Source organism: Macaca mulatta, chromosome 6 (genome assembly GCF_049350105.2).
Source record: "Macaca mulatta isolate MMU2019108-1 chromosome 6, T2T-MMU8v2.0, whole genome shotgun sequence".
NCBI classification, from domain to species: Eukaryota; Metazoa; Chordata; class Mammalia; order Primates; family Cercopithecidae; genus Macaca; species Macaca mulatta.
This window is the reverse complement of record NC_133411.1, coordinates 38812834-38838950: the sequence shown is the minus strand read 5'-3', so window position 1 is coordinate 38838950 and position 26117 is coordinate 38812834. Positions and strand designations below refer to the sequence as shown.

Here is a 26117-nt window from a genome sequence, read left to right as displayed (position 1 = left end):
AAACCACCATGAAATCTGAGGTATCTTTTCTCTTTACTCTCGTGTGCCTACAGATAAACGTTCAACTGTATTCTTCAAATATGAAGAACAACTGTTCTGGAACCTTCATAATATAGATACCACTAGGTGAATTTAGAGATGGCTGAGAAGAGTATCAAAGAACTAACTTAAGTAATTTAATCAAGTCTTATTGATGCTGGCTTAGTAGGTAAGTCCAGCTGAATTCAAGTTTCCATTTAAATGTGTATGCTGCTTGCTTTAGGAAACTCCCCAAAAAGGGTTTAAGTTTTTCAAGGTGGTCTTGTAGTCCAAATTATGAAGGCAGCAAAAAGGCAATGTTGTTTTTCACCATATTCCACTGGCATCTCTTTTCTCCAGTGATTAAAGAAAATACTCCTAGAGATAGTAGTACTAAGTGACCACTGCACTTCTTGACAGTCAAACACTGTCCTAATAAGCCATGCTGGAAGTTGGCTTTTGATCCTGGAAAAAAGATAGGGCCAGAAAAAGAAACATGTACTGGCAAATTTACACTAAAACTCCATCATTTTCTACTTACTCTCAGTTTTCCTATCAAATATTCATACATCTTGGAGGACCAAGAAACAATCAGTGTTCTGAGACTCCACCTTTCTGTTCTCAGTGAGCAAGTGCTCCACACACTTATGTTAATTAGGCATACCGTCCTATCACTTGGCTGTGGCCAAATATACATATTTTATTAAATACGAATATGTTACTCAGGCTCCCTCTAGGATATGCATTGTTTAATCCTCCTTTAAAAAGTGAATTATAGTAGTATTTCATTAAGCTGGTATCACGTTATTCAAAATAATACACATAATTCAAAGCAAATGCTATTCCCTAGTCAACCAGCTGCCTGATTGCTCTATAATAAAAATCAGATAATGGAAAGCTAGTTAATTCAAAGCCCATTTTTTCCATTTCCTTGTGTTTCACATTAAAGAGGTTTCACTATATTTTAGAAGGCAGATAAATGCCAAATGTAGTCTTTCAAGTTTATTTTCAGTTAGCATTTGCAGTGCTGATAGCTCAAGTTCTCCCTGTATAATGCTACTCCTTGTATGACTCTGGGCAAAGACAATGCTTGACTCCTTTATTTCTAGAAACTTATAAGGAGGTGCAATTCTGCCTGAGTTGGGACTTTATATCAGTAAAATAGATGATTATTCTATTCCCAGTAAGAAATGAAAGAAGAGATGAGTTCCTCAACTCCTTCAGAGTCAAACTTTCACAGGTATAGTATCATCAATTTGTTTGAAGTGAATTCCCAGATCAGCTATATCCACATTCAAATGTAAGAACAAAGATACATTCCAAAGCCAATTCTGAGGACTTCTGGAATATCCATTAATTTGAATTATCTTTCTGCTTCCCTCCCTAAGTACAAATAATGGAGACTGACTGTAGTCTGAATGGCCAGTATGTCCCTTACACATTATAAATTAAGATAAGTAGCTAGGTTCATAAAGGGTCTATTATTTCATGGCTCTTTTTATCCATTTAGTCTTCCTCTTCAATCTCTCTGAATTTAAAACATCAATATTCTCTCTTAATAATAACACAAAAACTTTATTTGTGAAATGAAAAGTGTTAACACATTCATTTCCAGAATATACACTCTTTAAATTTATGTTATGCATAATTATGTTACATGTATAACATGTGTAATTATACATCACATACAAAATGTGATGTATAACATTTACAGCACGCCAGGCCTTTTCAATCAACTTGAAAGTGTTAGCACTTTCATTTCCAGAACATATGCTTTCTCAAACTATAGAGTTAGCCTCTTGAAAACAATGATGATCATAATATTTCAAACTGACAGAAGACACCAAATACTTCATATTTTGAGTTTTTGTTTTTAGAGAACATGGATGAGGCATGCATATTACACATTTCATTTCTCGCAGGAAAGGGATATTCTGAAAAACAAGCCATGATAGAAGGAAGTAAAAATGTAAGATTATCCTTGTTCTTTACTATCTAAAAAAATGTCTTAAAGAAAAACACATACTATCCAGAAATCAAAAATGAGGTTTTTTTCTTCCTTAAAAGACCTTTACTATCATATTTCTTATGTTAATATTAGGATTTTCAATCAACTTTAATTAATTAATGTATTTATTTATTTATTTATTTATTTATTTATTTTTTGAGATGGAGTCTCACCCTGTTGCCCAGGGTGGAGTGCAGTGGCAACATCTCGGCTCACCACAACCTCCACCTCCCAGGTTCAAGCTATTCTCCTTCCTCAGCCTACTGAGTAGCTGGGATTACAGGCTCCCACCACCACACCCGGCTGATTTTTGTAGTTTTAGTAGAGACAAGGTTTCATCATGTTGGCCAGGCTGGTCTTGAACTCCTGACCTAAGCTGATCCACCTGCCTTGGCCTCCCAAAATGCTGGGATTACAGGCATAAGTCACCATGCCAGGCCTTTTCAATCAACTTTAAAATGTCCAAGGCATATTAGTTGAAAATATCAAAGCATATTTCCTTTTCTGTCACTTCAGAGGCCATATGCTAGGTTATGCTAGATGTTATAGCAGTGTTTTCAAAAATAAAGGTTTAGTTTTTTAATTGTTTCTTATCCTCATTTTGTTCAGCCATTATTTACAAAAATAGAGGACTCTCACCAAAGTACCTAGGCAAACAAACAAATTAGAAAAGAAGTTAGGCTCAGGTATAAAATTTCTGGCTTTTTTCCTTTCCTCCTTTTCCCTCTTTACCCTTGGGAATGCCTGCTATCTCTGAAATTATTGCGAAAAGCAAATGAGGTACAGAGACCATGAAACAGTATCAGGTTAAAACAACCTGATTAACCATGCTTAAGTTAAAAAATATAAATGGGGCCGGGCGCGGTGGCTCAAGCCTGTAATCCCAGCACTTTGGGTGGCCGAGACGGGCGGATCACGAGGTCAGGAGATCGAGACCATCCTGGCTAACACGGTGAAACCCCGTCTCTACTAAAAAAAAATACAAAAAACTAGCCGGGCGAGGTGGCGGGCGCCTGTAGTCCCAGCTACTCGGGAGGCTGAGGCAGGAGAATGGCGTAAACCCAGGAGGCGGAGCTTGCAGTGAGCTGAGATCTGGCCAGTGCACCCCAGCCTGGGCGACAGAGCGAGACTCTGTCTCAAAAAAAAAAAAAAAAAATATATATATATATATATATATATAAATGGTAATATACTGGTATAATTGCATAAACTATGTCCCTTGGTTTATACTAGTTAAAAAGAAAATTCTATTAGTCATTTCACAATAAATTATCATTTGATGAAAAACTACCGAGCTAATAATATTGTTATTTCAGAGCATTTCCCTAAATACTGGCTCTTAAGAAAAGCTTAAAATCTAATAATTTCATCTAAATAAAATTAATTTTAAAAACTGACATGTCATCGCCAAGTTGTATTTTATCCATTCTTTCTTTCCTATGCTTTTATTATATAAAACAGAGTAATGGAAGCCCTTTATGTAATACATAAAAAGCATAACATACTGTCTTACAAAAAAAAAAAAACAGAAGTGAATTTGTAAACTCAAGATTCAAGTTATATTCTGGAATTCATCTTAGAAAAGAGGCCAAGCATACTATTCAAATCACAAAGAATTAGATAATAAATGAGAGGGGGGAGAGAGAGAGAGTGTGAGAGTGTGAGAGTGTGTGTGTGTGTGTGTGTATTAGTCCATTCTCACACTGCTAATAAAGATATACCCTAGACTGAGTAATTTATAGAAGAAAGAGGTTTAATTGACTCACAGTTCCACATGGCTGGGGAGGCCTTACAATCATGATGGAAGGTGAAGGAGGGGCAAAGCCACGTCTTACATGGCAGCAGGCAAGAGAGCAGGTGCAGGGGAACTCCCCTTTATAAAACCATCAGATCTCAAGAGACTTACTCACTATCACAAGAACAGCACAGAAAAGACATGCCCCCATGATTCAATTACATCCCACCAGGTCTTTCCCACAACACATGAGGAGCTACCATTCAAGATGAGATTTGGGTGAGGACACAAACTATTTCAGTGTATAATTTGAGGAAATGCAATTAGACTACAAGGGAAATGTCTAAAAATTTTAGCAGAGTTGTAAAATGTGTGCAAACATTGTATGGTGAAACAGCAAATGTTAAAGAAACATACACCGTCTCGCAGCAAACAGACTTGAGAATCTCTACACTGAATACAGAAAGGAAATTTTTCAGAGAATATGACAATGCAGAGAACAGAATTAGAACAAGTTTTGGGTTTTTAAAAAACTTTGTTTCAAAAATAATTATAGAAAAGGCCCTTGTTGCATTTTTAAAAAGCTATGTTTTTGTGAAGATAGTTTTTAGTTAATATGAATAATTGCAAAGATCGTTAACATCTTCTGACTGAAAACAATGTTTAGCTCCATATACATATACTGAGCCTGGTGTTCTAGAATATAAGCATGCAGGGGTTTATTCTGTTTTAGAAGAGAGCGTGGGAAGAGCGTAACCAATTATATGTGTTCAGTAAATCTAGAACAGACATAATACCATCGTTGTCTGTGCCTTAGTCAAACAAGTACACTACTAACTGCTGATATTAAGAATCTGACATGCTGCCTTTTATGCAAATTAAAACACACAGCTAAGTTCCTTACTACCGTGGAGTGTGGTATTTCCAACACAAAATTATAAAAGAGGTGTCTTTTGGCTCTTCAAGCAAAATGTTCACCTTTTATTCATTCCAAAAAATATATTTATTTATTTTTTACATTCCAAGAAGACGTAAAACTTGAGACAATAGGTCAAAGGCACTGTTAAAAGCCCTTTTATTTAACAAGCATTCCAATATATAAACAGAAAAATGATACTATTTGATGTTAACAATAACAATAAGCCCTCACCCTCACTAAATCAACAATTTAATAGGACTCCTCAAGGGGTGTGGTTTTGTTCCTATTTGAAGTTCTCTCTTCATCCATCTATTAAAATAGATCTCATAATTTGTCTTCTGACTTTTCTAAGATGATTCAATATTGTATGTTCTATTTATTTAATGAAACTTCTCCTTTCTTAGCTTCTTTTCATTTGCTCGTCTCTTAAATGATGATGTTTCTTACGGCTCATTTTTCTATCCTTTATTCCCTTACCTTAACCAAACTCATCAGCAATCAACATTTCAACTATGCACTATAAATGTTTTTACCTGTTCACTCTGATGGTAGTTTCTTTTAAAAGAAACTACCATCAGAGTGAACAGGCAACCTACAGAATGGGAGAAAATTTTTGCAATCTACTCATCTGACAAAGGGCTAATATCCAGAACCTACAAAGAACTCAAACAAATTTACAAGAAAAAAACAAACAACCCCATCAAAAAGTGGGCAAAGGATATGAACAGACATTTCTCAAAAGAAGACATTCATACAGCCAACAGACACATGAAAAAATGCTCATCATCACTGGCCATCAGAGAAATGCAAATCAAAACCACAATGAGATACCATCTCACACCAGTTAGAATGGCGATCATTAAAAAGTCAGGAAACAACAGGTGCTGGAGAGGATGTGGAGAAATAGGAACACTTTTACACTGTTGGTGGGATTGTAAACTAGTTCAACCATTATGGAAAACAGTATGGCGATTCCTCAAGGATCTAGAACTAGATGTACCATATGACCCAGCCATCCCATTACTGGGTATATACCCAAAAGATTATAAATTATGCTGCTATAAAGACACATGCACACGTATGTTTATTGCAGCACTATTCACAATAGCAAAGACTTGGAATCAACCCAAATGTCCATCAGTGACAGATTGGATTAAGAAAATGTGGCACATATACACCATGGAATATTATGCAGCCATCAAAAAGGATGAGTTTGTGTCCTTTGTAGGGACATGGATGCAGCTGGAAACCATCATTCTTAGCAAACTATCACAAGAACAGAAAACCAAACACCGCATGTTCTCACTCATAGGTGGGAACTGAACAATGAGATCACTTGGACTCAGGAAGGGGAACATCACACACCGGGGCCTATCATGGGGAGGGGGGAGGGGGGAGGGATTGCATTGGGAGTTATACCTGATGTAAATGACGAGTTGATGGGTGCAGCACACCAACATGGCACAAGTATACATATGTAACAAACCTGCACGTTATGCACATGTACCCTACAACTTAAAGTATAATAATAATAAATAAATTTTTAAAAAAAATGTTTTTACCAAACCTGTCTCTTCTTTCTCTTATGCACCAAACTTATTAAACCATCTGCATACTGAGTATCTCTACACAGAAGTCCTATAGGTATTTCAAGCTCAACATATCAAGAACAGAATTCACTTTCTTCCAAAATCTGCTTTATTTTATCTCTATGTATTTTTATGTCAATGAACATTCACCCAGTCTCCCAAATTATAAATTTCTGGCTTCATCTACACAGACTCACCAAATCTTATAAAACTGAACTTTATATTTCAACAAGAATTAATCATTTCAAAACTTAGATCTGAATGTGTCTTCCTTTGCTTTAAAAAAAAAAAAAAAAAAAAAAAAACACACAACATAGTCATTTTCTTATTGTATACAAGACCAGTTTTACCTGACTCTAGATCTCTCTCTCCTGCCTCACTCTCCAAAGACACACCTATGATCTACAATATGCCTTACTTGCACTTCCCAAGTATATCTCTCACTCATTCAATGAATATTAAGAGCTATCTATGTGCCAGGCACTGTTCAAAGCACCAAGGATACTGCAGTGAACAAAAAGTTTCTGCCCTGTGTGACTTACATCCTGGTAGAAGACAGACAAAACCAAACAAACATACAATATATGAAGGGCGGTGGTAAGTACTATGGAGAAAAAGATCTACCCCCAAAGTAACACAGAGAAAAAAAATGTATCACACTACGAGACACTGATTTTTCCAGCAAACAGCATGTTCTTCCTATAAACTACAGAAGCCCAGCATGTCCTTAAAAGTGCAATCATATTGTCTACATTCCTTAATTTATTTACAGTTCAACTTAAGCTACAATTTAAAAATACATCAAGTGTGATACTGAAATGTACAGTCATTTAGAGGCATAGTAGAACACTGCTTATATCTGGAACAAACGATTACAATAATTTTACTTTCTGAGATGAAAGTTGATAGATTCGATTGTTTTCTTTGATTCTAGTGTTTTAGTTGGCTCCTAATACACCCAGAAAAAGCAACGTGAATGCTGGCACATTTCAAATTATGTCATGAGATTAGAATCTATTAAACATAAGTACTCATGTAGAATTAATCTCATTGTTATTTCACTTTGCCTATAATACTCTAACTATACTGTGGTTTTACATTCAGAACCTGCAAATTAAGACTTCATAATAATACTAGAACATTAGAGACAGGAGTTTTTTGCTGGTGATTTAAAAACAGTTGTTCAATTGTCTGAGTCACTTAAGTGCATAATATGTCTCAACTGTCTACCAAGATCTGAAACAACTGGAAAAATCTACATAACAACACTGTTTAAGATACAGGACATTACTAAAAGATTTGACAATGAGCCAAAGAAAATGTACACAGACATTAATTGGCCTGTTTCATACTGAGAAAATTACAATGATTTGCCTTACCACGTAAATAATAATATACAGTTTAAAGGAAGTCAAATTTTCCTCTGGGAATTTTCATTCTTATTGTATAACATGTGGCTCCAGTCTCAGTCTCAGGACATGAACAAATGAATGAATGAACAAGTGAATGCTGGTGTTTTAGTGTTCATATAAATCTGTGAAGAAAAGTAATGTTTTTTCTTTCAAGTGTAGAAGTTAAATCTGAAATGTTTTAAATTTCCAAATAACTAAATAGCAATTAAGTTCAGTGCAAGCTGAGTCTGACTTTAATGACTACAACCCACACAAGCAGAGTTCTGTCAAAGTTTTCATGGTTTCAAGAACAATGTTAAACTTCGTCACTTCTTAACCTTTCACTTCCGTCGACAATCCCTAGATCCTCACAAACATGCCCATTGTGGGATGCTCCTTTCTGTATCCTACATGATGATCATCTTCTTCCCTCCTCAATTTGGTTGGTAGAGTGGGGAAAACATCTCAGGCCCAGCTGAAATTCCTACTAAAGTGCAGGCCCATAGGAAATACTGGGTTGTGGAAAGGGATAGGGTAGATCAGCAGTCCACAACATACTGATAACTCCTATGCTAGAGTGAAAAGCAGTTATCACCGTGCTCTCAGGGCCAGGGCTTATGTTCTACTTAACAAACAAAACCAAAAGATGGGTAAGAGGAAAACTTTATGTATTCTCAAGGCTGAGGAGAAAAGAATATACATACCGCATCTGTGATGTCTATTTCATACACCCTTTGGAAAGTCCTACGCTCAAAGAAAACAAGTTTGCCGCTGCCACATCCTCTTTGAACAGATGTACCAGTGACTATGAGCTTATCATCTGGACTGAAACAGCAATCAGTCCTACAGAAAAAAAGAGTTTATGAGTATAAGCTTATGATCTCCACAACAATCCAGCAATAATTAGTGAATTAAATAAAATATAAACATTGCTGTAATAAGAGCTAACTCCTATATAGGGCTTATGAGTCAAGCACTTGCATTAATTTGTTTAATCATCACAATAATCCTATGTGATAGTTATTACCCACATTTTACTGATGAGGAAACTGAAGAAAATAATTTAATTACACCTTGCACATGGCAACACAAGTAAGTAGTGCAGCTGGGATTCAAACTTAGGCAGTCTGACTCCGGAATCTGTACTTTTCAACTTCTACGTTGTAATGTTTTTTAATGTAAAGGGAGTGTAAAAAAATCAATATAGACATTAAGAGTGTCTACAGACAGATACATGACTAATGTCTAAGTAAAATGATTACTTTGGCCATTTTTTTAAAAACTATTTTTACTAACACCACTACCATCACCCTCAAATAATTTGAGTTACGTCAAGTTGAGCACCATGAAATGAGCCACAGGTTGCACTGCTGGAACCTAATTGATGGCTATGATTCCAAGGCTCTTGTTGTTAGCAGTCTGGCCATCTGTTTGCAACTAATCTAAGACATGACCCAAACAAGTTATATAGTTAGCATTACTTGCAGCAGGTATAAAAGCTCAAAAAATTATCATCAGTTATAAACTCATGTTTGTTTGTTTTAACATAAAATGCCATGGGCAGCAGACCATGTTAGAGTTAGTACCACATTATCATACAGTTTCCTTCACTTGATACTTCCATTATCTTCATGCTCTTCTCTGTTGATCATTATTTCATTTCTACCAAAATAGAACAATTTGCCTAGGTACCAACTATAGGACTCAAAGGTCAAGTTTTACCTCAGCTGCTTCAAGAAAATCTTTAAAAGTTTCAGGTGCCAGTTTAGTAGATTGGAGATAACAGTGTTCAGCAAGACAGTCTGAACAAGTGAAGCACGCTGAATTACTGATTTGAATGATTTAAAAAATGAGAAAATGGGCCGGGCGCGGTGGCTCAAGCCTGTAATCCCAGCACTTTGGGAGGCCGAGACGGGTGGATCACGAGGTCAGGAGATCGAGACCATCCCGGCGAACACCGTGAAACCCCGTCTCTACTAAAAAATACAAAAAACTAGCCGGGCGAGGTGGCGGGCGCCTGTAGTCCCAGCTACTCGGGAGGCTGAGGCAGGAGAATGGCGTAAACCTGGGAGGCGGAGCTTGCAGTGAGCTGAGATCCGGCCACTGCACTCCAGCCCGGGCTACAGAGCGAGACTCTGTCTCAAAAAAAAAAAAAAAAAAAAAAAAAAAAATGAGAAAATGAGCTGTACCATAAATGCTCAGTAAATATTAAACACTACTTTGATGGTATTAGAGCTCAGTGTTTTTTTTTTTTTTTTTCTTTTTTTTTTTTGAGATGGAGTCTCGCTCTGTCCCCCAGGCTGGAGAGCAGTGGTGCAATCTTGGCTCACTGCAAGCTCCGCCTCCTGGGTTCATGCCATTCTCCTGCCTCAGTCTCCCGAGTAGCTGGGACTACAGGTGCCTGCCACGAGGCCTGGCTAATTTTTTGTATTTTTAGTAGAGACGGGGTATCACCATTGTTAGCCAGGATGGTCTCGATATCCTGACCTCATGATTCGCCCGCCTTGGCCTCCCAAAGTGCTGGGATTACAGGCGTGAGCCATGGCACCCGGCTGACTGGAGCTCAAATTTTTAAAAACCACAAATTTTAAAAGGCCTACCTTGCCATTTATACAATATTAAAAGAACTGAATCTCTTAAAATATATTTTACTACCCCAAGACTTATGCGTGCATACAATACACACAAACACATGAATAAATCAAATACATAATTTTAACTTCAAAAAAGTGAAGTCTGAAGAATGTGTTTTTTATATATATATTTTTATATATATATATATATTTCAAAAAACAGATTTTGATCACTCAAGTCTCTTTTCCAGAAGATCTAAAAGACATACGATATAAATTAACATTAAGGTAAAAGTACTTCTTTTCCATTCTTCTATGCCGATCAAATATTTAAAATATGCTACTTACATTGGGAACATGGTGGGAAGACCCGAGGCTGAAAAAAGTGGCTTGTTAAATTGTCGGATGTCCCATAATTTTAATGAATCGTCACCTGACAGAGGAATGAGGGGAAAAAAAGACAGAAAAGTGAATTGTGCAAAAAGAACTCGCTCCCAGTTTAGTGTCTGCTACACTTAATGTACAACTATAAGGAAGAAAGGGAAGGGGAAGGGGAGAAAGAGGGAAGAAAGAAAGGCAGAGAAAGAAGATAGATTCACACAAGCATGTTTTACTTTTTTAACTGTTCAGAGAGCTTGAAAACAGCAGTCGCAAGAACAGTTGAAAGCTATTTGATAATGAATTGGGCTTCCAGAAATTACTTTCCAGATAGATGCAAGCTAGAAGGAACCCTGGAGAATCTACTCTAAAGTATGATATTAGAGCAGATGGTAGTTCCCCTGTGGTGTATTTGAGCATACATTACTTCTTGAGAAGATTTTAATTTAACAGCTATCAGGACTGAAAATAGTTCAATTCACAACAGATTCCTTTTCCCACTGGTGAGTAAAGCTATCCATTAACATTAATAAGGGTGAGCCATGTGATTCCCTTCCCTCCAGTGTAATTCTACCTATAGCTATCATTCTTCACTTTGCTGGGGAGTACAGCTTTACCAAGCCGTTTAAAGAATAATGAATATTTTTAAGGAATCACTTTTCGTGCTCGTTTTGGCAGCACATATACTAAGACTGGAACGATACAGAGAAGATTAGCATAGCTCCTGCACAAGCATGACGTGTAAATTTGTGAAGCATTCCATATTTATTTAAAAAATAAATTCTAAAAAATCCCTTTTTAATATTTCTATAAGGCTAATTCCTGAACAGAACAAAAGCCAAACTCATATAAATAATGTTTTTGCTGTTCTTGCTCCCCAGTGCCCACAGCTGAGACCTGCCTCAATCCCTTGGGTCCAATAAGGAATGAGAATCAGGTGCAAGTGAGGAGAATAAAGAGTTCAGTAAAAATCCCCATTTTTACAGTGAAGCTTCCTCTGAAACCCAACTTTTGGCAGGTGCACTAATCCATAACTGGCTGGACGCAGGACCTGCTTGTACTGGGAGAACTTTGTAAGGCTCACCTTTGGAATGTTACTTTATTGCTTTTAGTCTTTTTTTTTTTTTTTTTTTTTTTTTGAGATGGAGTCTTGTTCTGTCACTCAGGCTGGAGTGCAGTCGCATGACCTCAGCTCACTGTAACCTCAGCCTCCAGGTTCAAGTGATTCTCCTGCCTCAGCCTCCCGAGTAGCTGGGACTACAGACATGCGCCACTACATCCAGCTAATTTTTGCATTTTTAGTAGAGACACGGTTTCATCATGTTGTCCAGGCTTGTCTCAAACTCCTGGCCTCAAGTGATCCACCTGCCTCGGCCTCCCAAAGTGCTGGGATTACAGCTGTGGGCCACTGCACCCGGTCTGCTTTTGGTCTTTAAAAAAAGGTTACACATCCCCACAATCTTCAAATAATAAGAAAACATTAACCTGTATTAATTCCATCTAATCCAGAGGTTATGCAGCTAGCAGAAGCACCTTGTAACACCCTGAGGACTCTGCTGAATAGACTTCCACCTGCCATACTGTATACATCCAGGAAGGAAAATGATGGAATACAGTATACATGTGGTATTGACCAATTAAGTTATCCAAAAGTGTGTGTGTGTGTGTGTGTGTGTGTGTGTGTGTGATGGAAGGGAAAGGTAAGAAGTGTGTGTGTGTGTGTGTGTGATGGAAGGGAAAGGTAAGGTGTGTGTGTGTGTGTGTGTGTGTGTGTGTGTGTGTGTGTGTGATGGAAGGGAAAGGTAAGAATTGTGTGTGTGTGTGTGTGTGTGTGTGTGTGTGTGTGTGTGTGTGTGATGGAAGGGAAAGGTAAGAATTATCACCAAAACGGCTTTGACTGAAATAGAGTTACTTTTATACTTCTAAGGGAGTAATTATCGACTGGGTAATTACTCAGTTGAGTAATTATGGGCTCACCTATTTTATCACCTGTGAAGAATTTTCAAGCTACAGTCTCCCTTTTTCCCCTCTTCTCCCCTAACTCCACCTCAGAGACTTGGATATACCATCCCAAAGATGCAAGAGTGGATGTAAGAATTCCTAAGTGGAGCATTCACCATTTGAAAACTTTCCCAGGGGATTCAGATACACTCTTGGGATGAGAACCATTGTTTTAAAAAAAGAATATACAGAATTTTAATTGGGAGTCATCTCTGAACTCAAGTAGCAGGTTAGAATTGATGGACCAAAATACATATTTTGTACATATCCACATTTGCCATGTGTATCACAGAGAATTACATGTATATGTACTTTGATTTTTTTAAGTTATGCAAATGAGAGTAGTTTAGATATAATAGTAAAGTTTCCCTAAAGAGAATCTGAATGAGTTCCCAAGGGTAAAAGGACAGGGACTAGTTAAATTGAGGGGAAAGCTGTGCCACTTCTCTTGCCTCTCTCTTCACTTCCACTATCCTTTACACTGGGTTGTAAAGTCTTTCAGGAAAAGGATTCTGTCTATGATGTTTACAGATTATACCCAGCACCTAGCATAATGTTAGCTCATAGTAGATGTTCAATATACAGTAGTCGAGTGACTGAATAAATAGCTAAATATAGCACTGTTAGATTCACCTGCCTAAAATGTAGCTCCTCCCTTGGCCTACAGAATAAAGGCTATATAAGGGCCTCTGTAGCATAGTTGCCACCTACTTACCATGCTATTAGTATTTCTTTTCTTTATGTGATATTTAAGACCCTCTGTAACATGGCTCCAGCCTACTTACCATGCTATTTTTCTCTTCCCACAAATGGGTCTATAGGAAAATCTTCAGCTATGTCCCATACTCTCCCATAATGCTGCCTTCACTATTCTCCATCTCCTTCTATCAATACACAACCTATCTATGTGATAAAGATTTAGCAAAAAATTAGGAAGCTGTACCCAAGCATATGCGTATGGATAAGTAAACTTACAATATGACCATATAGAACCATTTTTGAAAATCTCATCTAGATATAGACTTTTTAAAAAAAACTAAACTGGGTTAGTATTTGAACTGGGGAAGGAAAAAAAAAAAGCAATGGTCAAGCAACAAATAGAAGACTTTGAAGTAACAGATACAGAATTATAAAATGGTATAGAAAGAATCTAGGTGATCATCTATAAACTTCCCAAGGTAGAAGCAAAGATCATTTTTGTGGAGGCTTCAAACTCTTATGGAATTTGAATCTAAATGAAAAACTTAGGCAAAAAATAAGTAAATATTTAAACATTTTACTTGGTAATTTTTAATACAAACAATGTTGCAAAGTTGGAAATGTATTTTAATGAAGAAATCAGACTGGCAAAGGTGCATTAACAAAAATCACAGCAAGCTTTACTAAGCACTAGGGTATTATTGTCATATTTGTTAAAGATGATCGTTTTATATGGAGAAATACATCAAAAAGAAAGTTTTTAACCTACCTCCACGAGAGGCAAGGACATTACCATCATAGGAAAAAGTCACGCAAGAAGTGTCTGTGCCCGAGTCATGAGCCTGTTTATAGTGGAACTTAGGATGAACCTATTCACAAAGACAAGGAAAGTGTTAACATCTCACCTGAATTCAGAAGAGAACACTTTTGTGGCAAGAACATTTCACTTTATCATGATGAAAATGATACACACCTATAAGCAAAGTACTAATTTCATGTGATTATAACTTGCTTTAAAAAAAAAAACCTAATGGCTTTTCAAAATATCCATTTGCTTTAACAAAGAACAGAGAAGGTAAGTCCTAATAGGAGATATTTTTCCAGATTGCCCTAGCAAGCTCTGTACAAGACAAGACTACAATAACTTCTTCATATTATGCTTATAAAGTTATTGGGTCAATTTCCTGTATTTATCTGAAAGAGCAAATATAAATCAAAATTACAAATTAGCACATTATTTATTTACCCCAAAATATTTATTGTATTCCTAGGATATGCCATACACTCTGCACATGGTTGAAGGTCTTGAACTATCCTTAATGTGCCTGTGGAATGAATAATGATAATAGTAACAGCAGCTAACCCTTATACAATGCTTATCATATCCTAAGCACTATATGTCTTCCTATCTTGCCTATTTAGTCCTCACAATCACTCTGTAAGTTAGGTTCTATTATTACCATCTCCATTTTATAGTTTGAGAAACTGAGGTACAGAAACTTAAAAACCTTGTCCAAGGCCACACAGTTTGTAAGTAGTAGACCTGGGGGTTTGAACCCAAAAAGACTATTCTTAAATACTGAATTATAATCCTTCTCTTACTGATCTATCTTAATAGTATTTTTATTTCTAATGTTGTTTCTACACAGTTAATGACTTGTAATTCTACTATACCAATCTTGCCACTCAGTTATGACTCAGCAACCAGTACAAGGTACTAGAAGTCAATTACCTCAAAAAGCATGGTCTACATGAACAAAGACATTTGGTCCATTAAAAACTTTGTCCCCTACATAGCTGTCATTAGTAACCTCTATAATAGCTGTGTGTGCGTGCGTGTGTGTGTACCTGCGTATGCACACACACATGCCATGCTGGCTAATTACACAATGGTTCTGGGCCATTACCAACTTTCTTAGGGTAATTCCATAGCGAAAAACAGGGGCACTGCTGGTAATGACACGATGTGAGTCCCTCCTGGGAGCCACAGGTATGGTAAAGCAAGTGAGCTCATCTCCATTGTTCTAGTAGCAACTCTTAATGAAGAATGAGTCACAAAACAGAGCTTGTGCACTTTGCCCTCCAAATAATATCCCTGACACCCAGTCCCTGGGCTTACACCTAAAAAAATCCAGTAATGAGGAGTACACCACCTTATAAAAGCAGGCCAGTTCATTTAAAAAAATAATAATAATCTGCATATACTAAGTGAAAACTGGCTTCTCAGTTCTTCCTCTGGGTAACAATCTTAGAATTTTATATTAGCGATCATGCTTCCATCTTTCATAAACACAAAGAATTCATTGATTCAATTATTTTTAATGGACATCAACTGTATGTATTGCAGACATTCAGTTAAGCAGAGAAAACACAAATAAGCTGAGATAAACACAGCTTCTCAAAGACTGGGCAGTCCCCAGAAAGGATACAGATCAACACAGAGAGTGACAAGTGCTACAAATGGGGAAATACAGAGTAATATGTAAGTACTGAGGAGAAGGTCCTAACCCAAACTTGACAATGAGGGAGAAAAGCAGTAAAGCAGAGACCTAACAGATAAAGTAAAAGTTAGCAGTTGCAGGAGCAGGAGGTGAGGGCAAGAAAGAGTATTTCAGTCAGAGGGTACTGCAGTGTGGTAAGCCGAATTTTTACTCTTGTGACCTCTGCACCCTAGTGTGATGTCCATGAATACCCTATATGGTCAAAGGAGCTTGGCAGGTGTAATTATGGTTACTAGTCAGCTGACCTTAAAATACCTTGGATTGCAGGTGGGGTTGAAGCAGTTGCATGAGCTACAGTGCTGACAAGAAAGTCACAGAAATGTGATGGAAGAGGAAGTCAGAGAAATTTGAGACATGAGAAGTGTTTAACATGTCAGTATTGGCTTAAAGATGAAGGGGACCACATGTCAAGGAAACAGGGATCTGAATCCTGCCAACAACCATTGAGCTTGAAAGAGGACCCTGAGCTTAGACTGAGAGTCACATACCAAGGCAATACTCTGATTTTAGCCTGGTGAAACCCTGAGAAGAAAATCCAGCCACACTGTGCCAGACTTCTTACCTACAGGAATTGTGAGAAACCAAAGGCATGGTGGGGAAATGATATGAACAGGCCCCAGATATCAAGGCCGTAGAAGCCATGGGATATGGTTTGGATCTGTGTCCCCACCCAAATCTCCTGTCAAATTTTAATTCCCAATGTTGGAGGTGGGACTTGGTGGGAGGTGACTAGATCACAGAGATGGCTGCTTATGAATGGTTCAGCACCAGTCCCTTTGGTACTGTCCTCATGATAGTGAGTTCTCATAAGATTTAAAAGTGTGTGGCACCTCCCTCCCTCTTCACTTGTTCCTGCTCCTGCCATGTGAGATGCCTCACTCCCCCTTTGCCTTCCACCAAGACTGTAACTTTCCTGAGGCATCCCCACAAGCCAAGCCGATGCCAGCATCATGCTTCCTGTATAGCCTGCAGAAACATGAGCCAATTAAACCTCTTTTCTTTATAGACTATGCAGCCTCAAGTATTTCTTTATATCGATGGGAGAACAGACCAATATACCATATTAAGAAGCTCAGATTTTATCCTGAAGGCAAAAGGAAGCTGCAAAAGGAGTTTAGGCAGTTTACCCACCAACTTATCATTTACATTAGGTATTTTCCTAATGCTATCCCTCCCCCAGTCCCGCACCCCACAACAGGCCCCAGTGTGCGATGTTCCCTGCGCTGTGTCCAAGTGTTCTCATTGTTCAGTTCCCACCTATGAGTGAAAACATGCAGAGTTTGGTTTTCTGTCCTTGTGAGTTTGCTGAGAATGATGGTTTCCAACTTCATTTTTTTATGTCTGCATCTTTTTTATGTCTGCATAGTATTCCACGGTGTATATGTGCCACATTTTCTTAATTCAGTCTGTCACTGACGGACATTTGGGTTGGTTCCAAGTTTTTGCTATTATGAATAGTGCCGCAATAAACATACGTGAGCATGTGTCTTTATAGCAGCATGATGTACAATCCTTTAGGTACATACTCAGTAATGGAACTGCTGGGTCAAATGGTATTTCTAGTTCTAGGCCCTTGAGGAATCACCACACTGTCTACCACAATGGTTAAACTAGTTTAAACTTCCACCAACAGTGTAAAAGTGTTCCTGTTTCTCCACATCCTCTCTAGCATCTGTTGTTTCCTGACTTTTTAATGATCGCCACTCTAACTGGTGTGAGATGGTATCTCATTGTGGTTTTGATTTGCATTTCTCTGATGACCAGTGAAGATGAGCATTTTTTCATGTGTCTGTTGGCTGCATAAATGTCTTCTTTTGAAAAGTGTCTGTGTTCATATCCTTTGCCCTTTTGATTGGGTTGTTTTTATCTTGTAAATCTGTTTGAGTTATTTGTAGATTCTGGATATTAGCCCTTCGTCAGATGGGTAGATTTTCTCCCATTCTGTAGGTGGCCTGTTCACTCTGATGGTAGTTTCTTTTGCTGTGCAGAAGCTCTTTAGTTTAATTAGATCCCATTTGCCTATTTTGGCTTTTGTTGCCGTTGCTTTCAGTATTTTAGTCATGAAGTCCTTGCCCATGCCTATGTCCTGAATGGTATTGCCTAGGTTTTCTTCTATGGTTTTAAGTCTAACATTTAAGTCTTTAATTCATCTTGAATTAATTTTTGTACAAGGTGAAAGGAAAGAATCCAGTTTCAGCTTTCTACATATGGCTAGTCAGTTTTCCCAGCACCACTTATTAAATAGGAAATCCTTTCCCCATTTCTTGTTCTTGTCAGGTTTGTCAAAGATCAGATGGTTATAGATGTGTTATTTCTGAGGCCTCTGTTCTGTTCCATTGGTCTATGTATCTGTTTTGGTACCAGTACCATGCTCTTTTGGTTACTGCAGCCTTGTAGTATAGTTTGAAGTCAGGTAGCATGATGCCACCAGCTTTGTTCTTTTTGCTTAGGATTGTGTTGGTAATGCAGGCTTTTTGGTTCCATATGAACTTTAGTTTTTTCCAATTCTGTGAAGAAAGTCATTGTTAACTTGATGGGGATGGCACTGAATCTATAAATTACTTTGGGCAGTATGGCCGTTTTCACAATATTGATTATTCCTATCCATGACCATGGAATGTTCCTCCATTTGTTTGTGTCCTCTTTTATTTTGTTGAGCAGTGGTTTGTAGTTCTCCTTAAAGAGGTCCTTCACAACCCTTGTAAGTTGTATTCCTAGGTATTTTATTCTCTTTGTAGCAATTGTGAATGGGAGTTCACTCATGATTTGGCTCTCTGTTTGCCTGTTATTGGTGTATAGGAATGCTTGTGATTTTTGCACATTGATTTTGTATCCTGAGACTTTGCTGAAGTTGCTTATCAGCTTAACAAGATTTGGGGCTCAGACGATGGGGTTTTCTAAATATACAGTCATGTCATCTGCAAACAGGGACAATGTGACTTCGTCTTTTCCTTACTGAATATCCTTTATTTCTTTCTCTTGCCTGATTGCCCTGGCCCAGAACTTCCAACAGTATGTTGAATAGGGGTGGTAAGAGAGGGTATCCTTGTCTTCTGCTGGTTTTCAAAGGGAATGCTTCCAGTTTTTGCCTATTCAGTATGATACTGGCTGTGGGTGTGTCATAAATAGCGCTTATTATTTTGAGACATGTTCCATCAATGCCTGGTTTACGGAGAATTTTTTGCATGAAGGGCTGTTGAATTTCATTGAAGGCCTTTCCTGCATCTATTGAGATAATCATGTAGTGTTTGTCTTTGGTTCTGTTTATGTGAGGGATTACATTTATTTATTTACGTATGTTAAACCAGCCTTGCATCCCAGGGATGAAGCCGACTTGATCATGGTGGATAAGCTTTTTGATGTGCTGCTGGATTCAGTATGCCAGTATTTTACTTAGGATTTTTGCATCAATGTTCATTAGGGATATTGGTCTAAAATTCCTTTTTTGTTGTTGTTGTTGTGTCTGTGCCAGGCTTTGGTATCAGGATGACGTTGGCCTCATAAAATGAGTTAGGGAGGATTCCCCCTTTTTCCATTGATTGTAATTGTTTCAGAAGGGATGGTACCAGCTCCTCTTTGTACCTCTGGTAGAATTTGGCTGTGAATCCATCAGGTCCAGGACTTTTTTGGTAGGTAGGTTATTAATGATTGCCTCAATTTCAGAGCCTGTTATTGGTCTGTTCAGAAAATCAACTTCTTCCTGGTTTAGTCTTCTGGGGGGTTGTATGTGTCCAGGAATTTATCCATTTCTTCTAGATTTTCTAGTTTATTTGCATAGAGGTGTTTACAGTATTCTCTGATGGTAGTCTGTATTTCTGTGGGATTGGTGGTGATATCCCCTTTATCATCTTTTATTGCATCTAATTCCTCTCTTTTCCTCTTTAATAGTCTCGATAGTTGTCTATAAATTTGTTGATCTTTTCAAAAAACCAGCTCCTGGATTCATTATATTTTTTAGGGTTTTTTGTGTCTCTATCTCCTTCAGTTCTGCTCTGATCTTAGTAATTTCTTGCCTTCTGCTAGCTTTTGAATTTGTTTGCTCTTGCTTCTCTAGTTCTTTAAATTGTGATGTTAGGGTGTCCATTTTAGACCTTTCCTGCTTTCTCTTTTGGGCATTAAGTGCTATAAATTTCCCTCTACACACTGCTTTAAATGTGTCCCAGAGATTCTGGTACATTTGTATCTTTGTTCTCATTGGTTTCAAATAACATCTTTATTTCTGCCTTCATTTCGTTATGTACCCAGTAGTCATTCAGGAGCAGGTTTTTCAGTTTCCATGTAGTTGTGCAGTTTTGAGTGAGTTTCTTAATCCTGAGTTCTAATTTGATTGCACTGTGGTCTGAGAGACAGTTTGTTGTGATTTCTGTTCTTTTATATTTGTTGAAGAATGCTTTACTTCCAACTATGTGGTCAATTTTGGAATAAGTGTGATGTGGTGCTGAGAAGAATGTACATTCTATTGATTTGGGGTGGAGAGTTCTGAACATATCTATTAGCTCTGCTTGGTGCAGAGCTGAGTTCAAGTCCTGGATATCCTTGTTAACCTTCTGTCTCATTGATCTGTCTAATGTTGACAGTGGGATGTTAAAGTCTCCCATTATTATTGTGCGGGAGTCTAAGTCTCTGTAGGTCTCTAAGGACTTGCTTTACGAATCTGGGTGCTCCTGTATAGGGTGCATACAATTTAGGATAGTTAGCTCTTCTTGTTGAATTGATCCCTTTACCATCATGCAATGGCTTTGTCTCTTTTCATCTTTGTTGGTTTAAAGTCTGTTTTATCAGAGACTAGGATTGCAACCCCTGCTTTTTTTTTTTTTTCCATTTGCTTGGTAGATCTTCCTCCATCCCTTTATTTTGAGCCTATGTGTGTCTCTGCACGTGACATGGGTCTCCTGAATACAGCACACTGATAGGTCTTGACTGTTTATCCAATTTGCCAGTCTGTGTCTTTTAATTGGGGCATTTAGCCCATTTACACTAAATGTTAATATTGTTATGTGTGAATTTGATTCTGTCATTATGACGTTAGCTGGCTATTTTGTCCATTAATTGATGCAGTTTCTTCATAGCATCAATAGTCTTTATAATTTGGCATGTTTTCGCAATGGCTGGTACAAGTTGTTTCTTTTCATGTTTAGTATTCCTTCAGGAACTCTTTTAAGGCAGGCCTTGTTGTGACAAAACCTCTCAGCATTTGCTTGTCTGTAAAGGATTTTATTTCTCCTTTGCTTATGAAGCTTAGTTTGACTGGATATGAAATTCTGGGTTGAAAATTCTTTTCTTTAAGAATGTTGACTAGTGGTCCCCACTCTCTTCTGGCTTGTAGAGTTTCTGCCGAGACATCGTTGTTAGTCTGATGGGTTTCCCTTTGTGGTTAACCCAATCTTTCTTTCTGGCTGCCCTTAACATTTTTTTCCTTCATTTCAACCTTGGTGAATCTGACAATTATGTGTCTTGGGGTTGCTCTTCTCAAGGAGTATCTTTGTGGCGGTCTCTGTATTTCCTGAATTTGAATGCTGGCCTGCCTTACTAGGTTGGGGAAGTTCTCCTGGATAATATCCCGAAGACAGTTTTCCAACTAGGTTCCATTCTCCCCATCACTTTCAGGTACACCAACCAAATGTAGATGTGGTCTTTTCACATAGTCCCATATTTCTTGGAAGCTTTGTTCATTTCTTTTTACTCTTTTTTCTCTAACCTTGTCTTCTCGCTTTATTTCATTAATGTGATCTTCAATCACTGATACCCTTTCTTCCACTTGATCGAATTAGCTACTGAAGCTTGTGCATGCATCACGAACTTCTCGTGCCATGGTTTTCAGCTCCATCAGGTCATTTAAGGTCTTCTCTACATTGTGTATTCTAGTTAGTCATTCGTCTAACCTTCTTTTTTCAAGGTTTTTAGCTTCCTTGCAATGGGTTCAAACATGCTCCTTTAGCTCAGAGATGTTTGTTATTACCAACCTTCTGAAGCCTACTTCTGTCAACTCATCAAAGTCATTCTCCATTAAGCTTTGTTTCATTGCTGGCAAGGAGCTGCGATCTTTGGAGGAGAAGAGGCACTCTGGTTTTTAGAATTTTCAGCTTTTCCGCTCTGGTTTCTCCCCATCTTTGTGGTTTTATCTACCTTAGGTCTTTGATGTTGGTGACCTATAGATGGGGTTTTGGTGTGGATGTCCGTTTTGTTGATGTTGATGCTATTCCTTTCTGTTTGTTAGTTTTCCTTCTAACAGTCAGGTCCCTCAGATACACGTCTGTTGGAATGTGCTAGAGGTCCACTCCAGACCCTGTTTGCCTGAGTATCACCAGCGGAGGCTGCAGAACAGCAAATATTGCAGCCTGATCCTTCCTCTGGAAGCTTCGTCCCAGAGGAGCACCCACCTATATGTGGTGTCTGTTGGCCCCTACTGGGAGATGTCTCCCAGTTAGGCTACACAGGGGTTAGGAAACAACTTGAGGAGGCAGTCTGTCCGTTCTCAGAGCTCAAACGCCATGCTGGGAGAACCACTGCTCTCTTCAGAGCTCTCACACAGGGACGTTTAAGTATGCAGAAGTTTTCTGCTGCCTTTTGTTCAGCTATGCCCTGCCCACAGAGGTGGAGTCTATAGAAGCAGTAGGCCTTGCTGAGCTGTGGTGGGCTCTGCCCAGTTCAAGCTCCCTGGCAGCTCTGTTTACCTACTCAAGCCTCAGCAATGGTGGATGCCCCTCCCCCAGCCATGCTGCTGCCTTGCAGTTTGATCTCAGACTGCTGCACTAGCAGTGAGCAAGGCTCCGTGGGCGTGGGACCCACCAAGCCAGGCAGGAGACAGAATCTCCATGTCTACCAGTTGCTAAGACCTTGGGAAAAGCGCAGTATTAGGGCAGCAGTGTCCCATTTTTCCAGGTACAGTCTGTCACGACTTCCCTTGGCTAGGAAACGGAATTTCCCTGACCCCTTGTGGTTCCCGGGTGAGGCGATACCCCGTTCTGCTTCAGCTCGCCCTTCGTGGGCTGCATCCACTGTCCAACCAGTCCCAATGAGATGAACCAGGTGCCTCAGCTGGAAATGCAGAAATCACCTTTCTTCTGCGTCAGTCACACTCGGAACTGTAGACCAGAGCTGTTCCTATTTGGCTATCTTAGAAATCTAAATTTGCTTATTTTAAATGATCATTCTGAACACATGTGAACAGACTGAAAATATTCTGTTCCTAGAAAAAATGAAACTCTGCTATCAACCTCAATAAGGAAAATTTGCCACTTGCTTATATCCCATCAAGTTACCAACTACTAAACTCTAAATGAAACTTTTGGAAGATCTTATAAACAGTGGTAGCAATTTACCCAAAAGTCCTGTACTTCATTTGGCCTCTCAATGAATTTAGCTTTTTATTTGTTTGTTTTAAAAGTTTTGTTTGTTTTTAATGTTAATCAATACGTACAAATATCCAAATAGAAGAAAGACCTATCACTTCATGAGTGATAAGACAGTTTAGTACAGTAAAAAGGGCATTGGGCCAGGAACCAGGAGGCACAAAATCTAGATTCAGTTCAAGCAAAAACTAGCACTGTGACCTGGGACAAATTACTTAGCTTGTCTGGTTCACACTTCTATCTTCCATAAAATAAAGAGATTGAAGTAAATGATTTCCGGGGTCATTTACAGCTCTATGACCCTTAGGGAAAAGACAAAACAGGCAAATGCATAATACTTTATCATTCAATTAACTGATCAATTTATACTTTATTAATTAGACAAAATCTTGAATGTCAATATTTGAAAATATAAGTGCACACATGCATATAGATGTGTACACATACATATAGCAGTAAGCAAAGTGAGATAAAGAACCTTAAAAGGTGTAGAATCCAGTAGATTCACATCACACAAACTTCAGTGTGAGCCCAGAGCATGCAGACAGTTCCATTTGATAGTCTTAACTGTGATACTTGTTCCAGAGAAGAAAAGTGATGGTATTGTGAATCTGATGCTCCCTAAATTGGTCGTCCTTCCCTGTGCTTTTCACTAACCTGAGTGGGATTCTAAGGTTTAAAGACATATAGCTTTCCAGTTCTCAAGTAAAGAAAAAGTGATCCGTGTCTGAAATTTAAAAAAAAAAAAATTCTGCTAGATCTAACAAGTGATAGTGTAGATACAATATAATGAACGGAATGGGAATATGGGATTTTGACTACAGGTGATTTCGTCTTACTGTAGTATGAGGGGACTTCAATAAATATTCATCTGCTACATGTTTATGTCTCCTCATTTAGGATTCCCTTTAAAGGAACATTATATTGGAGATGCAATGTTTTGAAACTTTTAGAATTCATTATTTATAATGCAGAAAGAGTGAATATATGCTACAAAACAAGCCCCATCCAGTCTTTCTGACCTCCAACATATTCCATTACCCCTTTAAAGTAATAAGTGGCTGGTTATTAATAATTAAGATCCCAAGGGAGAGGGAGAGATGCACTCAAAATAATCTAATTCATTTTCTCTTTTAAAGGACCTAATAAAACAAAGAGGCACAGTGTCTTTAGTTGATTGAGATGAAGACCTCCCAAATTTTATATCAAAAAGTGCTCTTCAATTGTTAACTTTACCTTAACCAGAAACAAAAGTATATTCCAATGAGGAAAAAGAGACAAAGGTGACCTAAAATTTGCATCAAACATCAACACTTGGACAGTCCATTATGAAAAATATCCTCACACTTTGAAAACAATGTCAACCTAACTGAAAAACACTTCAGGCATAATGTCGGGAATCTAAAACTGCAACTTGTCCTTTAACTGCTGTTATAATCATCCTAAGCAAAGAATATTGTTCTTTAGGAAGTTGAAACTGATAATTAACTACCTTATATAGGCTTACTCTTTATTTTTTTGAGACGGAGTTTCGCTCTTCTTGCCCAGGCTGGAGTGCAACGGCACAATCTCGTAGGCCTCTTATTCTTAGGTGTGCCTTATACTATGATTTGGAGAATATCAAGACTCAAATATTCACCAAGATGGAAAACGCAAGCACAAAAGCCTAGAGTTTTGAAGGCCCTGTCTGGGATCATACAACTCAAATTCCCAATTGGAAAAATTGTCCCTATACCTCTTTTCTCAGCAGATGGTCATGGAGCCTCTGGCAGTACAAAATGCATTACATTATAAAGAATATCATTCAATTTCTGGAGCAATCCTCCTGCCTCAGCCTCCCATGTACTGGGACTACAGGCACAAGCCACCCTGCCTTGCTGGTTTTTATACTTTTATTTTGTAGAGCTGGGGCAGGGAGGGTGGGAGTTCTCACTTTGTTGCCCAGCTGGTCATGAACTCCTGGGCTCAAGCGATCTTCCTGCCTAGGCTCTAACTGGCAACAACTTTTTAAGCTGGGCCCAAGACTCACTTATAACAACTACTCAATGGATCCTGGTTGTCTTCTGTGGCTATGCTGACTAAATCTAGTTTTTCTTCTCTGACGCAGTCTGCCCAATTCTCAAGAGAAAACTTTGTTTCCCATAAAGTCTTTTTTTTTTTTCCTTTTCGGAGACAGGGTGTCCTTCTGTCACCCAGGTTGGAGTGCAGTGACATAATCGTGGCTCACTCCAGCCTCAACCTCCCAGGCTCAAGCAATCCTCCTGCCTCAGCCTCCCAAGTACTGGGACTACAGGCACAAGCCACCATGCCTGGCTGGTTTTCATACTTTTATTTTGTAGAGCTGGGGCCGGGGGTGGTCTCACTTTGTTGCCCAGCTGGTCATAAACTCCTAGGCTCAAGCGATCTTCCCGACTAGGCATTGCAGTGTTGGGGGAGCTTTGGGCAAGATAACTGACTAGATGCAGCCAGGTGGAACAGCTGCCACCAAAGAACCAGGATGACTGGCACGCTCCTAGCAGATCTTCAGAGGGAAGACACTGCAAGTAGATGGAAGAAAGACACAGAAGCTGGGCTGAAGGGGGAGGAAGCTGGGAACCTGTGCAGGGTTATAGCATACTGGACTCATTTCCAGCCCCCAGTGACTCCTGGGGAGCAGGTGAAGTGAAATGGCAAAGAGCAACCCATTCTTGCCATAGGCCTTTGGAATCCCAGCAGGAGGAGACCCTTCAACCACCATGGACACTTAATTGGCAGGCAGAGCTGCTTAGAAAAGTAGTAGGGGCAGCACGCCAGCCAATAGAGTTTGGTGTGGGAGCATCTGTAGTAGAGCACCAGCAGGGATGCCCATACCCCTAGGATTGACTTGCTTCCACAGAAGACTTTAGCTGTAGGAAAACTGTTTGACATGAACACCGTAGGGGCAATCTTGCCCACCAGATGGGGCTGGTCTGAC

General features: G+C 38.7%; 1 protein-coding gene and 1 non-coding gene across 6 annotated transcripts in view; one reads left to right on the top strand and one right to left on the bottom strand.

Annotated features, from left to right (window-relative positions):
• WDR70 (WD repeat domain 70) overlaps positions 1–26117 on the bottom strand; it is a 389981-nt gene that overhangs the window by 49001 nt on the left and 314863 nt on the right. For all 5 annotated transcript variants that reach the window (XM_028849398.2, XM_001094466.5, XM_028849399.2 and 2 more), the window contains 3 exons: positions 14081–14180; positions 10582–10666; positions 8365–8503 (listed from right to left, as the gene is read on the bottom strand). In XM_028849398.2, the coding sequence (XP_028705231.1) occupies positions 8365–8503; positions 10582–10666; positions 14081–14180 (324 nt within the window). The remainder of the gene's footprint in view (positions 1–8364; positions 8504–10581; positions 10667–14080; positions 14181–26117) is intronic.
• LOC114679063 (U6 spliceosomal RNA) lies at positions 11274–11380 on the top strand. Its single transcript, XR_003730752.1, has one exon. It is a non-coding gene; the product is annotated as a U6 spliceosomal RNA (small nuclear RNA).